The following is a 14408-nucleotide window of genomic DNA, read 5'->3' on the forward strand; positions in this document are numbered from 1 at the left end:
CAAATGCCTGGAGGGAAAAAAGAGGAAGACGTGGTAGGATGAAAACAAATACACTCATATCTTACACACAGGTTAGTGACATATGGTCAAGGTCAAGGTCTGAGTTGACTGTAGGTGTGGATAATTTGTTTGTGGGTCAAACACAGACACTTTGGCCCCATGCCAAACATTGTCTTGAAACACTGTCAGCCTGGATGGCGCGCAGCGAGCTTTTCCTCTTACATAGTTTTAAACAGCGTCAGTCCGAGACAGATTAATAACATGGTTTTAAGGATCCGTTCAAGTCAGAGTCAGACAAATTGCCAGAGTGGGGATGAAGGAGCTTGGGCTAGCGGCCCTGATGGAAAAAAGCTCCTCAGTGAGTAATGGGATCCATGTGGCCGTGTGGAACATGTGTAGTGGTTGTGCTTTAATAAGACGCTCCAGTATTTCCCCTCGCAGCTCTGTTTATGTTGTATGGCTGCCTGGAGGGGAAGTAGTTTTTTGCCCTATATAAACCCTGCAGTTATTTGTAGCTCTGCCACAAGTAAACAAATTCCTCAGTGAATCACTTAGAGCTGCCCGAAGCCCTGCGTCTGTGGAATGGGAAAACACCCCTCCTTGACCCCACCCTTCACCAACACCACTTACTAACTGACAAGCTTGCTAAGAGAAGGCTTACGCCAAGCTAATGGGTAACACTGACAACGTGTGCATGTGCAAAATAATATTTTTTTGCCATTATTTTGAAAAAGACATTATTCCTACTACGCTGTTTACATGGCTAATCAAAGAGAATATTCCAGAAATATTGCTGTTTATATGCAGCCGTGTGTACAAAGAATGGTAAACCCTAACTTTTTGTTCACCACCTTGAACCTGGGAAAGTGGAACAGCTTGAGCTGCTTGTGTTATTTAACTTTTTTGCACAAAAAAATGATTTTTTCCCATTTTGCCCAGTCACAGACTTGTTCAGTTTGGCAAAGCCTCCCTCTTTTATTCCTTCAACCACCTTCTTAAAAAGATCAACTTTGTGATACTTGTGCATATCCAAAAATCTGCTGATATGCAAGTCTTTCATGATGTTTCAAATTTCTGCATGTTTTTTTCTTGTGACTACAAATATGGGCTTGTTGGGGGGGCATGCATCTCTACCACAACTTGTTGCCTGGTTGGTTTGTGTACGGCGCACAGAGCTGACCATTAACAGGCAAGAGGCTGTCTGTCGCAAACTGCTGTAAAAAACCCCAATTAAGAGGCATACTATAAATGCAAAATATGCACGCTGAAAGAATGGTCCTATATCCTGAAAAATCCTGGCATATTCTCCATGTCTTAATAAGAAAATCCTTCATTCTGAGGCCTAATCTGAATAATCCAAATGGAATTGTGCTGCTATTAAATCCAGAATATTGTCATATTTGGAATAATAGGAGCATATTAGTCTGCATGTAAATGCTCCCATGGTAGAGCTTCAGGCTAATCCTGATACACAAATCTGCAACTGCTACTGAGTCAATGAGTTCAATCCTTGATGAATTTCACTTGAATTTCAAAAACATCATGGGGTTTTGTTTCAGGGTGGGCCATTATTGGCTAGTAGTGCTGCTGTAATGCAACACAGAAGAAACAAGTTGGACAAATAACTCTTTTCTAGCTGCAAACAACAAGCCAAGGCTGTACAAGCCAAAGCTGCACAAGGCAAAGCAGCAACCAAAAAATGTTTTTTTCCCTGGCTCATGTAACCACCTCTACCAGGAAAAAATGATCAGTTCAAAATTAATATTCAATCAGCATGAAAATGTGGTGTAAACCTTTGATATTCCATTAAATGGGGAAGCACTTATTAACTACGGAAACACTGAATCCGATTGTTTCTCTCTGGCTGGAATAAATATTTCCTTTCTGTGCATATCTGCCCCACTTGGGGGTAGCATTTAGTGAAAAAGGTGTGTGCAACTCAAACTACATGCTGCAACAGCTCTTTCTCCACACCTCCCTCTGCTGATTTTGTTTCGTTATCATGATCATTTCTAAATTTAAAAAAAGATAGCGTTCCCTTTTGAATGCCTTATCCAGCTCTCTTTATACATCCATGCCGGAATCACTTTGCGCTAAAGGTGTTGTGTAAAACTGTGACTATGTGTAGTTGCATATCTAGTGTTGTTTTTGTTCAGGCTGTTGTGTTTTTAATGTCAAGGTGCGAAAATAGTTTCTGTTGAAAGTGTGGAGGCATTATCTGTGCAGCACTGAGTCCAAGACAAATGTCCCTTGCGGGGATAATAAAGTGTTTTGTATCGTATCATATCTTAAGTCAAAAGGTTATATTCTGATTAAATGCTGTGGTCATGTCAATCATTCAACATGAAAGGCATGTAGAGTTGTTCTTTGCCAAAGGGAAAAGATCTATGTTTATAATGCATCCCTAAAAGGAAATGAATCAAGACAGACATTCGGTAGAAAGAAAGTAAAAGTTCCTAAAAGCATCTTAAGGTTTAGATGATCTCTTTCCTGTTACAAATCTAAGGGCAAGATCATCATACATTAAGATGCTTTTGGGAATCAGGACCAGGGACACTTCAGCCTCTCTGCTACCGGCAGACTCCAACTGGATCACAGCAACGTACTCGCCCTTCGTTTATGACTCACTGAGCTTCAGAAATCATTAAAACGGGCAGCCGCTGTGGAAAAATATATTTGAGTCTGCTGTCTGGAGAAAGAAAGAGCACTCAAGGTCAAACCGAGGAACGGCGACGATATCATTTCACATCCAGAGATGTGGGTTTTAAAATGCGATGCTTGATGCATTCGATATTCCCGGAGGAACTGGTATTCTGTTCACAACTCCATCCGTCTCCGAGCTGGCTAATCAGCCTGGTTCAGGAACTACAGGTCAGACGAGGACAGACGACCATCAGCCAGAGAACTTCCTAAATAAAAAGCTCATGACAACAACCTGCTTGCGGACATGTTGAGGAACTCGGGTCAGTCGAGTCAGACATCAGACCTTTCAGTGTTTGCTCGACATTCAACATTTTGTGTTGGGCCAGCAGGAAGCAGGATGTGGAAAAACTCAAATACTGAGAGCTGATTTATGCTCAGGCACCGCATATTCCTCCACCTGGTCTGTGTAAAAAAGATGCATAGTTTAAGAAGACAGTTTTACAGCCGACAGTTTGTATTCTTTCTAAACTTGGCGAGCTCCATATCAACGGCAATAAAACACAACAGAAGGGACGATGTGTCACAGCTGACCTCTGGAGGAAAGAGTTTCTTACTAACACGCAGGAAAATCTTAAATGCACACAAAATGAGTGGAAATAAGTCACTGAAGAAAGCCTGCTGTCATTAGGTCACTGAACTAATGAGTCACTGAATTCCAACACTTCAGTTTCTAGGAATTAGGATATATTTCAGCAGTAACATTTGTCATACTGTCCACACGACGTCAGGTGCATTCACACTCCCTCACTGCAGAGCAACAGAGCAATCTGTAGGAACATGTCGACAGATGAAAGACAAAATCAGTCAGTAACAAATGAGTTGCAGAAGGTGAAACCTTTTCACAGAAAGTAACCTCAAATTATTATTAGTTGTTTATGAACTATTTTTCATATTGTGTGACAATTTGGGCTCAAGCATCATCATCTACAGGCAGGCATCTAACATACTTAAACATTCAGGCACCGACAAAAAACAACATAAAGCCTGTTTGATGGCATCACTGTCACATTTAAAAAAAAAACCCAAACAATACTAGCTTTACTCATTCTTGTTTTCACAAATTTGTTTTCAAATTTAACAGTCCTTTACTATCAAAGAGACATTTTTGGCCAAGAAAAAAAAGGCTGGAGCTGCAAAACATATTTGAGCATTATAATGAAAATAACAGAGCCAATTCAATCTAAGTTAGCCTATCAACATTATTAATAACTCTAAATGAGCATTCCTAAAAACCGACCTAAAAACTCTCTGTGCTGCAAATCAGTTTTATATTCTGTGTTAGTTAAGTTGCATTGTCCCTATTATATAAATAAATACAAAACAGCCACAAGACAAGTTTTGCTTCCAGTAAAAAATATATCTACTTTCTGCACTCTTGCTCTTTCCACCTACACAAAAAACCCACAACAATGCAAATGTATTCTTGCACCTTCTCCTACCAGTTTTTAAAAGTTATTCTGGGGAATCCGAGTCACTGACTTAAGCTCCAGTACAGGGCAGGTTGAGGTAAAGAGGGAAGATGATTTCTAACATTTAGTAGCTGAAGAGTATCTGAGGGTTTTTTTTGTCCTTTCTAATGATGACAAAGACTCAAAGGGACAGAAGAGCTAAAACTGTTTGTACAGACATGATTCACACCACTTCAGCCACTCCAGCAGGTCAACAATATTATTCTTGGCTTCAGACCACAGACGGAGCCAAAGGCAGACCAATGACGGACGTGAGATGGTGCCAGTGTGTTCTGGGTGTAATGTGTCTGGTGTGCAGGCTCGGTCAAAGTCGTTCAGAGGAAGCACAGACAGAGAGGATGCCACAAGGCTGATGTGATGTTTTCATAAGTGAAGCACTCTGTCCACCCTCATGTCAACAACTGTTCAGTTATTTTGAATACTGCGGTCACTCAAAGAAAACCTTTGAATTTGATGTCTTTCAGTTGTGGCTGGAGTTACCAGTTTTGGAAATGCCTCCGATACTGCTTGAAATGCTGAATCGGGTATTGGCGGGTCTATGCGCCAATTTGCACATAATTTATTCATTAACTGTTAAAGCGGTTTAACACTCGAGGAAAACTGCAGTGTACCTGGCATCTAATTCTTCGCCGCTCTACAACAGCAAGCACACAGTGCACTTGTTACACAGCAAGTGGCGCTGTGCAGCCAACGGCAACTTCAGTTTCAGAGCAGTGAAGAAGAATTGATTTGGGTACATGATGTAACATTAGCTGTCAACATAATGTACGCAATTTGGTAATACATTACACAAGACAGCCCCACTTGTAAAAGACACTGTGTACTGTATGCAGGGCTATAGTTTTGTGGGGTGGCACTTGGTTTGCCAATTACAATAAAAGTTCACCAGAGGAGAAAAACCAGGATGAACTGCAGCAGCGAATGTTGAAAACGGCCACAAAGACGACCCAAAACCGACAAATATAATCGACAAAATTGTCAGATTAATTTTCTGAATGACTAGAATGTCGATTGTCGCAAATATGGGATATCAGTTCAAGTTCAGGTATCAGAATCTGATAAGAAAAAGTAATAAATGGTTTTGGAATATCTCAAATTTTGGCCTAAAATATCAATCATCCTTCATTTTTTGAGAGTGAACTCAGAATGCACAGATTTCTATTTTTGCTCTCCTGATTCTCATCCTGATGCCTTCACTCTGGGTGATGAACTATCCAGATCATGATTTAGCTCTTTCTTGCCGTCTTAAAATCTATGACGCCTGCAGGTAGTGGGTCCTGACCTTTTTTTATCTGATGTACACCCACAGCCCTGTCAGGTGAGCTTATGTACAATTTTATCGAGACCACCTGTTATGCCCGCAATGAATCATCGAGGTGGGAAGTGGGAGGAGAGTGTTGTTAAAAACATATGTGTTTATGTACTGAGATTACAGCTGGATCAATTAAACTCGTATTATACTGCATGAGTTGTGTGAGAGTTTGTAAATGGATGTTTTGTAATAGGGTTACTGTTGTTAAACTTTGTTCGTGTTTACTTTAATTCATGAAGAATGTTTAGTTAGATATTCAAGGTAACAACAAGTAAATGGCCAATATACAAACGGTCATTTTGTAGGTGATGGATACTTAAATATAATTTTTTAGATAGAATGCAGATATTATTTTTAGGCTTAGCCACATTAACATTTGTACTTCTGCCACGTTAGTTTTTTTTAATTGTGCCAAGTAATATATAAAATAAAGTTTGCAATTATACAATTTTATATAATATACAAAGAGTAAGAAACTGGAGTTCATTGGGACCTGATCTATTGAATGAGGTCTACCTGCCTGATAAAGTCTTTCTCTTAATATTAAGTATTTTATAAATTTTGTATTTTAGATCAGTACATGAAAAGTTGCATCAAAAAGACCAACAATGTTTGCATTAGAAATAAATGATGCACAAGGTAGCAGATTTTTGCCAGGAAATAATGTGATATAAAACAGAAGTTTCTTTTCCAGGAAATCACTCAGACTCTCAGCGCCGCCTCACAGAGAGCCAATCAGTCCAGATTCTTTAATGCTTCTGACTGTAGTGAGGTAATTATCTCTTTGTCTGCTCTGGCTCATGCAGCGTGCAGCACAGACACATGGCTTTTAATCATATGAGGATGACTTCATTAGCAGCTTCTTGAGGAGAAGAGAGGAGAGTGGAAACAAGAAAACAGGCTGTTGTCCAGAGCTGATGTTTCAAACTGATGGAGGGGTCACGCCAGGCCCTCGGATAGAAAGTACAGACAAAAAGCTGCTTGATTTAACCCACAAAAGGGATTTATCTTTCAGTAAGGCATCAATTGCTCAGGGGTTACAAATGAATTTCCACAGCAGGGTGTGTTTAGAGGTCATATGACAGCGTGGTCCCAAACTGAACAGAGAAATTCTTTGTCTCAATTTCAAAGTCACTTAAATGAGCCATGAGATAAAAACATTCTTCTGACTGCAAATTGATTTCGGAAATTGTCCCCAAATTTTTAGCATTCCTTGCCTGACAGAAGTTACGGAGCATCTGTGTGATCCGATGGTTACTCAGAGGCATTATTCATTTAACCTCTGTAGATTCATATCCTTTTCCCGAGCCTGTTAGCGCGCTCAGTCATCCACCACAGTATGCAGACAGGATATCAACATAATAGAGTGAAAGGGCAAGTGACTCGGCCCAACATGTATCATAGTTATGTCACAGCATGTGTGGGCAGATAACGTTCTCCAGAGGCTAATTTGTGACCATGCCCCGTGTAATCTCACACCTAAGGCCGTGCTGACCAGAGTGGACTGAGGTCACTGTGGTTGTTTAATCACAGGGGGGGATCTGCAGTCATGGTTCCCAGCTGACGGAGAGCACGAGGGGTTTGTGGGTTCTGGCTGCGGCTGCTTCTGTCAAAACAGGGTATGAGGTAGGATGTGTGCAGGTTTTACTGACACCGTTAAACATTTAAGAGGCTATTTTTCCTAGAACCTTAGTTAGGGGTTGCAGGGGATCCTCCACTAGCACCCTTTTTGTTAAACAAGCTCTATTTTCATACTGTTTTATGCACTTTAGGCACATTATGTATACAAAAGAGCAAATATATTTCCAAGCATTAATCCATTTTCTTTTCATTGTGATTCAAAAAATTGCTGGGGGGGCCACCCAGCACCCTATCAGGGGCCAGATTTGGCCTGCAGACCGTAAGTTGAGTATCACTGGTTTAAAAGATCAAGCCATCTGCAACGACGTAAGAAAAGCGGCCTTTCATAATTCTCAGTGAGCTCATCATCACTCGGCCTTGAACACCCTTGGGAGCAGATCTGATGGTCCACTGAAATTAGCAAAGTAGACATCAAGCCTGACAGGTCGTGCAACTCTGGCAAAGGGCGTCATGCTTGAATGAACTGCCATAAACTTCAACCCGCTTGTGTTTGTCGTTTTTGACAGCTGTTGTGTCCAAGAGAATTTTAGCTTCAGGTTTTAATAGGACTGTAGTCACAGCTGTTTATACTGCTTAATTCTGTGCGTGCATACTAATGTAAGAAAATGCAGTTCGTGTATTCGGATCAAAGATGACATTTCTCATGCTACAAAAATAAACAGGTTAAAATTATTTCCATTCCTACACACAGCATCTGAAATAAAACAGAATCAAAACACGTTAACAAGCCATTGTCAGTTTTTCTAGCCTACACAGACAAAACCAAAACGCTGCAAAGGGGTGCACACGCTACCAGGTAAGCTAGAGGTTGCCCAAAGAGAGGTTTTGTGATATAATTAAGTAAAGTTATATATTGTTATATGAGGAAAAGCTTCTTGCAGAAACTGAATTTGTTTGGTATGAAAACAAGAAAATGTCATCACGTAAAATATTCACTTTTAATATAAAAAGGATCTCTTTAAAACAAGGCAATTTTGTATCCCTTAGTACAGAACCAGCCTTTCACTTTCTTTACAGTAACCCCCTTTTACACTGCCTGTTCAAGGTTGGAAAGTTGCGTCATTATTCCATTTCACCTTTCTGTATAAAGCTTCATTCCCACTGCGCAACAAAAAAAAAAAAAGTCAAACAGCTGCTAACATCTGGTTTTTAATACAATGAGAATGTTTACCATCAGCATTCACACCTGGGTCAAATCACTGCCGTAGAGTATGGGTTTTTATTGCCTCCAGCTCTGATCAGCATTGATAGGGAACACAACGCCTGGGTGAATGCGGTAATTTCAGCTCCTTAACTGGCGAGATGCAATGATGCGCCATCACTAATTACTCTCCATCTCCTCCTAAGCAGCGCTAAAACACCGATCCAAATACATCTGCACTGAGTTTGAGAGAGATACTGAATAAGTAGAAGTTATTTAAAGAGAAGAAACCACTGAAAAGTTTTCAAAAACCTCTGTACTCTCTGCTGTCTACTGTTCACCTGTTCTCCTGCATGTCCGTGATGTCACATGGACACACCAACAAAACAACACACACACAAAAGCTGACAGAAAGGCAGACTCGTGCGGGGTGTTCACCGGCAGTGGGAATGGAGTCCAATATTTCCTATATTTAGCGGGTTTAATTGTGTTTTGAAAACCTGCTTGTACATGCTAATTTTGGCGGGAAAAGGGTATAAAAAGTATGTTCACAGAATGGCGAAACAGACTTGTTTTGCCTTTAAGCCAGCAGCAAAGGTAGTGCTGAATCTTCATGTGGGTAAAAGGGACCGTTGGAGGAATGTGACAGGTGTGACAGTTGATGATGTGTTATGTCAGTGACCCACAGCTGGGAAATTTAAAAAGCAGCTGATAACAGTTAGCAACTGATTCAACCATAAATCTCCACAACTTAGGGAAACAATGAGGTCCACGAAATTCTTCTAAGCACAGGACAATATCAGCCACCATATAACAGAGTAGGTAATGATTGTTATTGCCATGTTATGACATTATTGTTTTGAAAGCGCTGCCGACACGTATGTTATACGTCACCATAGAGGCGGACACTGTTGAGTTGCATATTACATCTCTTTTGCTTCCAGGACAACAGACTGCTTTCAAAAATCACACACTGGGGCAGTATGATGTTGCCATTGTTCGGTTCTGTATTACAAAAAAGCAAAGTCAGCATAATAATTCATTGTTGCATTATATAGTGTAAAAAGGGCCTGTGTTTATGCTATGCTATATGGCTGCTGGCTGTAGCTTTAATAGACTTGGTTATATTCCATTATTACAAACAGGACCTGCTGGTTTGTTTGTGTTTGTTTTCCTCTCATGCAGTTTTATGGCCGGTTGAGAAATATTTCGGCTGTTAAATTTTTTCAGTTTACCAGTCACTGGCAGATGGATCAAAAAGTGGTTTCCATCTTCTCATCTAACTTACCACCAAAAATAAATAAATAAAAACTAAATAAACGTGTTTTCCTAAACACGAAATAATTCCTTGAAAAAGTTTGTGAATCACTAGACGGCAACAAGTATGAGCGAGACCGACACAGAGAAAGAGAGAAAACAAAGAGAGAGAACAAGAAAACCTAATTAGAAAAAGCAGTGGCCTTTTGATCAGACCGATGGCTGACTAAAGTATTTGGCTCAATCAGAAAGTCCTCCTGAGTTTGTAAGAAGGAAGTGAACATTAGTCACAGGGATGGAGATGAAAGCCAGGCGTAATAGAAAAATAATCACAGATCTCCAGGACTCCTCAGCTATCAGAGACATCTCTCATATAACATAAACCTCCCAGAGTTACAGAAGATGAACGGGGAGGAGAAAAAAAGCCACATTCCTGAGTTACAAAGGCCCCTCAGACAGGAGCAAACTTTCAAAAACCTCAAAATTAGTGAATTCATTTCCCATGCTATTCCACAAATTGCAGACATGAGTATGAATCCTGGAAGAAGACTTTTCTCTTATCCTCAGGCTGTGCAGTTTGAGACTGGACCATGTACAGTAGGATATGTATATCTGAATTGATCCGTGTCCCATGTTTACTGATAAAGATCTGGAAGGTATAGACTGACTTAAAGGTTCAGTATGTAGGATTTTGAGGGATATATCTGCAGACATGGAATATAATATGTTTTCTTTTGTGTATAATAACCTGAAAACAAGAATCGTCATGTTTTTGTAACCTTAATAAGACGTTTGTATCTACAGGAGAAGTGAGTCCTCGTCTATGGAGATTGTCATGTTACACACGCATGCTCCTACAGTAGCCCAGAAGGGACAAATCATCACTGGCTCTAGACAGGGCCATTTGCAATTTTTTTGGTGAGCCACCGTAGATAGCAGCTCCTCTGCAATGAGAGACTCACAAAAACTCAGATTTTTTTAAAATGTTAAACTACTTCATTCTGTGTTTTTGTCAAATTTACATCATCAGGTCTGTTTGTTGTTGAGAGGAGGAGACCTCTGAGGATAATTTGGCTCCCAATTAAAACCTCTTGAACATATGGATCTAAAGTCATCAGAGGAAAAAGTTGAGCACAGATTAGCAGGTGCTTTGCCAGCAGCCTGTCTGCATCGTGCCAGACGGCACAGAAAAAACACTAAATTGTATCGTGAAACTGGTTTATTCAGTGTTTTTACTGGTTTTAACAACCTGGTTCCTTTGTTCTGGAGAGGAAGAGAACCACACGGACATTTCAGCTCCTCGTAAATTATAGCCAGGAGAAGTTTCAGTTGGTTGCCATCTGCAAGTGTCACCACTAAATCCCCCTAAACCTTACATACTGTTTCTTTAAACCAATATAATCGTACATTGTAACAAATGACTGCAAAAATATGGCTTAATTCTAACAGTATTGTACCGTTTTTCCAAAATACAAACGACACGCAGTATTTTTATTTTACCAAATGTATGTCAAACGTAGGGACAGGAGCCAGTAGCAGGTTCGCTACAGTATTACAATGTAAACCTCACATTCTACTGTACAATACCATAATAAATTTCACAGTAATGTACTGTTAAAGTAAATACGGTACTGACACCATAAAATAACAATATTATGCTGGCAACTACAGCTGCCAGCATTTTCCAGTAATTTTCCAGGAAATTTTGTTAATCACGGTTTGGTGCACCATGATGTTGAATACCAGAGAATATTCTTTAAAACCAAAAAGTTTGAAGCACAGAAACTTTATGTGTTGTTCGTGCTCGGTGACGGATTTTGCAAAGAATTTATAAGCCGCGCAAAAATGTTCCCACAGTGAAACTCTCTTAAACATAACTGAAAACATCAAGAAACACTAAAATTCAATGAAACAATAAAATATTAGAGTTATGTAGCATCGCCACACTGTGTTTAACATTCACACAAATTAACCTAAATGGTGCACTAACTTCAGGACTAAAACACTGGAGTAAACAGTTTGAGAAAATGCTGCTGATTTGGCCAAAAAGATCCCCTGCACTGTTCGTGGGTGGCAGCATGTTTACTTGTTTTCCTCACTCAGGAGTCAGCGCAGTAAGCTGCCAGGTCATTCTTTATTTGCAATAAAAATGTGTGTGTATGTGGTCAGCTTCCTCTGACTGCTTCCCTCTGGCATCTGATCCCAGCTTTATTTGTCTTTCCTCTCGTTTCACTCTCACTCCCTCACTTTCTCTCACACTTCACTGGATACCAGCAGACAAACAAACACAAGCAAATATTACCACTGGAAATGAAATCCTAACATTTTTCAAATTAGAAATCAAAACTTATTATACCTGTGGTCAGAGGGTCAAATCCTTCGAAACACGTGAGATTACAGTATCTATATGGTGAAGTGCTCAGCATGAACAGAGAACAGAACCAGCTGAATGAAAACATAATAAAAAGCTGAAAGACAGAGCAGACGAACACCTTTAAGACCAACTTACTCTCAACAATACCAGTCCTCAGTGCATTTTACTCAATTTTCAAACAGGAACACAAATGCAGAAATCTACTAAAAGAAGCAATTCATTTAGACAGCATCATTGATAGTGATATGACACTTTGTATAAGCACAATAATCACATTAATCATACTATTTTCTCTGCCTTTTCACTGCCATTAATATTAAAACTACAAGACTAATTCATCCAAAAAAAAGAAATTCATAAGGCAGCTAAAAAGTATTTCAAACTTTAGAAAATTTGACAAAAAAAAAACTTTTTTACTTTTTTAATTTATTTTTTATGTACTTGAGTTTTTAATATTTTTACTTTGATTTGCAAAAGAGAAATTATAATTGTTCTCAAATCCGATTTCAAGTCCAACGATTCAGACTGTTTTGCTGTGGAGGGTAAGTTTTTTTTTTGACCCCTATCGTCTACAGTTTGATCTCTGGATGGGGTTATAGGTTCATGGCAGCAAGGTGTACTAAAAATCCTTACCACCACATATGTGAAGAAATCTAATAAACACAAATAGCTCAGTTGAGTAAATCTTAAGAACAATGACAGAGATTTATTGAAATACATTTACATATTCTCTTATTTGCTGCTTTCCGGTGCAACTCAGTGAAGGATATTAGTATGCAGGTGCAGTGGGGAGATATGAGACTCAGCTAAATTGAAGGTTAGTCCTCTTTGTTTTTAAGTTCCCATCGGCACTGAATTCCCCCTGACAGCACACACACTCACACACACAGATGTACGCATGTATATAAGCGTGCATGCGCTCTGTAAAACAGCTAAAATTAGAGATGTTGATGACTGGGCTCAGCTGTACGTGTGGCCACATGCATGGAGGTGACATTTCAACACAACTGGAAGCTGAAATAGGAAATTAAGACTCACACTGGGCCTTTCCCAGTCCTGGCAGCTCAGGATCCCAAGGAACTACACTCAAGAAATAGAAGTCGATGCATGCACGTTTCTGTTTCCACCCAGTAGAGGTGGGGAAATTAGACAGATAAGAGATTAAAAAGCATCTGGGATGTACATACAGGTGACAAAAGTGTTGTTGAATTGTACACCGACAGGTGTTTCTATTACTATTTTTTAATTACAATTTTTTCAAGCGCATTTATATCAGTGAGGGTAGACTAAATAACAGAACACCTCTTTGTGTAATGCAATACACAACGACAGCAACACAAACTTCAACACATTTTAAAACTTAGAACTTTTTGATATTATGAAGGTAAGATTTATTGCAGAAATGTTGTATTCGTTTTTGCTCATTCTAATAAAATGATTACTGTGTACGGTCTGTGCAAGTAGTCTCTTTGAATATTTAAATTTCAACTTGTGTTTTTCGCCAAGTCAAATTAATACACAATATCAAATAAATATCTTTCACTTTGCTAATAATGCATTGTTTTGAATGGTCCCAAATTATATCAGATGACTCATTATACTGTATTTGTCAAAAAAGGAGAGTTTTACGATACTTTGTTTTAGCCTCCATGTTGAGCTTTTTGTCTATGTCTTTCTAATTCAAACTAGGGATCTGCACAATATTAGTAACAAGAAATACACATTTTGTTAATGAACACATTTAAATTACATATTCATATATTTTCTGATTGACTAAGTATTTTGATTTGACTGTAGGATAGGTGGTTCGCTTTGTGATTGCATTCACCTAGTGAATATGCCATTATAATAATCATGCATGTTTCCTAAAGATTTATTTTTCCTAAATAATATTGTTCTTTTTAATGATAACTTGTATTTAGTGAGTTGTCATGTTTTGCAGGACAATGGCCAATTTCATAATGCATGGTGCAAAGTGGGACACATATCAACAGCATACATACAATCTGGTTATTGAAAAACGTTATTAACAATTTTATACGGCCCTGGTGCACATTATTCTTTGGAAAAATAATTTACTTTTAAGATTAAATTGAGCCAAATGTTGACTCTTTTCTGAGTGTGTTTAAAGTTAAAACTTTAAACTTCAAACTGTAGATTGATTTTCTAATGTACAACAGCAGGTATGTGTCAAGGTACTAATAACATCTTTAAGATCACATTAAGAGAATTTCTTGAAAAAAAAAACTGATGCCAAATAAAATATATTTAAAAATTTGCCAGAGCAATTTCCTTTTTTTTTTAAAGACTAGGCTTAAAGCTGCTCAGATGAGACAGCAGTTACTGCACCAGCAGCTTGTCTGGTAAAGTCCACCAAAACTCTTTCCTACAATCATGACTTTATAAAGGCAGATCGGGCTTTGTGCATTCTTCCAAAAAGGAGTTGAACCACATTCCTGTTCAGTGTATCAACAGTAGATGACTGAAGTTACAGTCCTCTGCTGTGTGGGG

The 14408-nt window shown here is 39.0% G+C and overlaps 1 protein-coding gene across 10 annotated transcripts in view; it reads right to left on the minus strand.

Moving 5' to 3' along the window:
- myo9aa (myosin IXAa) overlaps positions 1 to 14408 on the minus strand; it is a 141086-nt gene that overhangs the window by 66001 nt on the left and 60677 nt on the right. For all 10 annotated transcript variants that reach the window (XM_042491017.1, XM_042491039.1, XM_042491047.1 and 7 more), the window contains exon 3: positions 1 to 7. This exon is cut by the window's left edge and continues 88 nt beyond it. In XM_042491017.1, the coding sequence (XP_042346951.1) occupies positions 1 to 7 (7 nt within the window). The remainder of the gene's footprint in view (positions 8 to 14408) is intronic.

This window comes from Plectropomus leopardus, chromosome 1 (assembly GCF_008729295.1).
Source record: "Plectropomus leopardus isolate mb chromosome 1, YSFRI_Pleo_2.0, whole genome shotgun sequence".
NCBI classification, from domain to species: Eukaryota; Metazoa; Chordata; class Actinopteri; order Perciformes; family Serranidae; genus Plectropomus; species Plectropomus leopardus.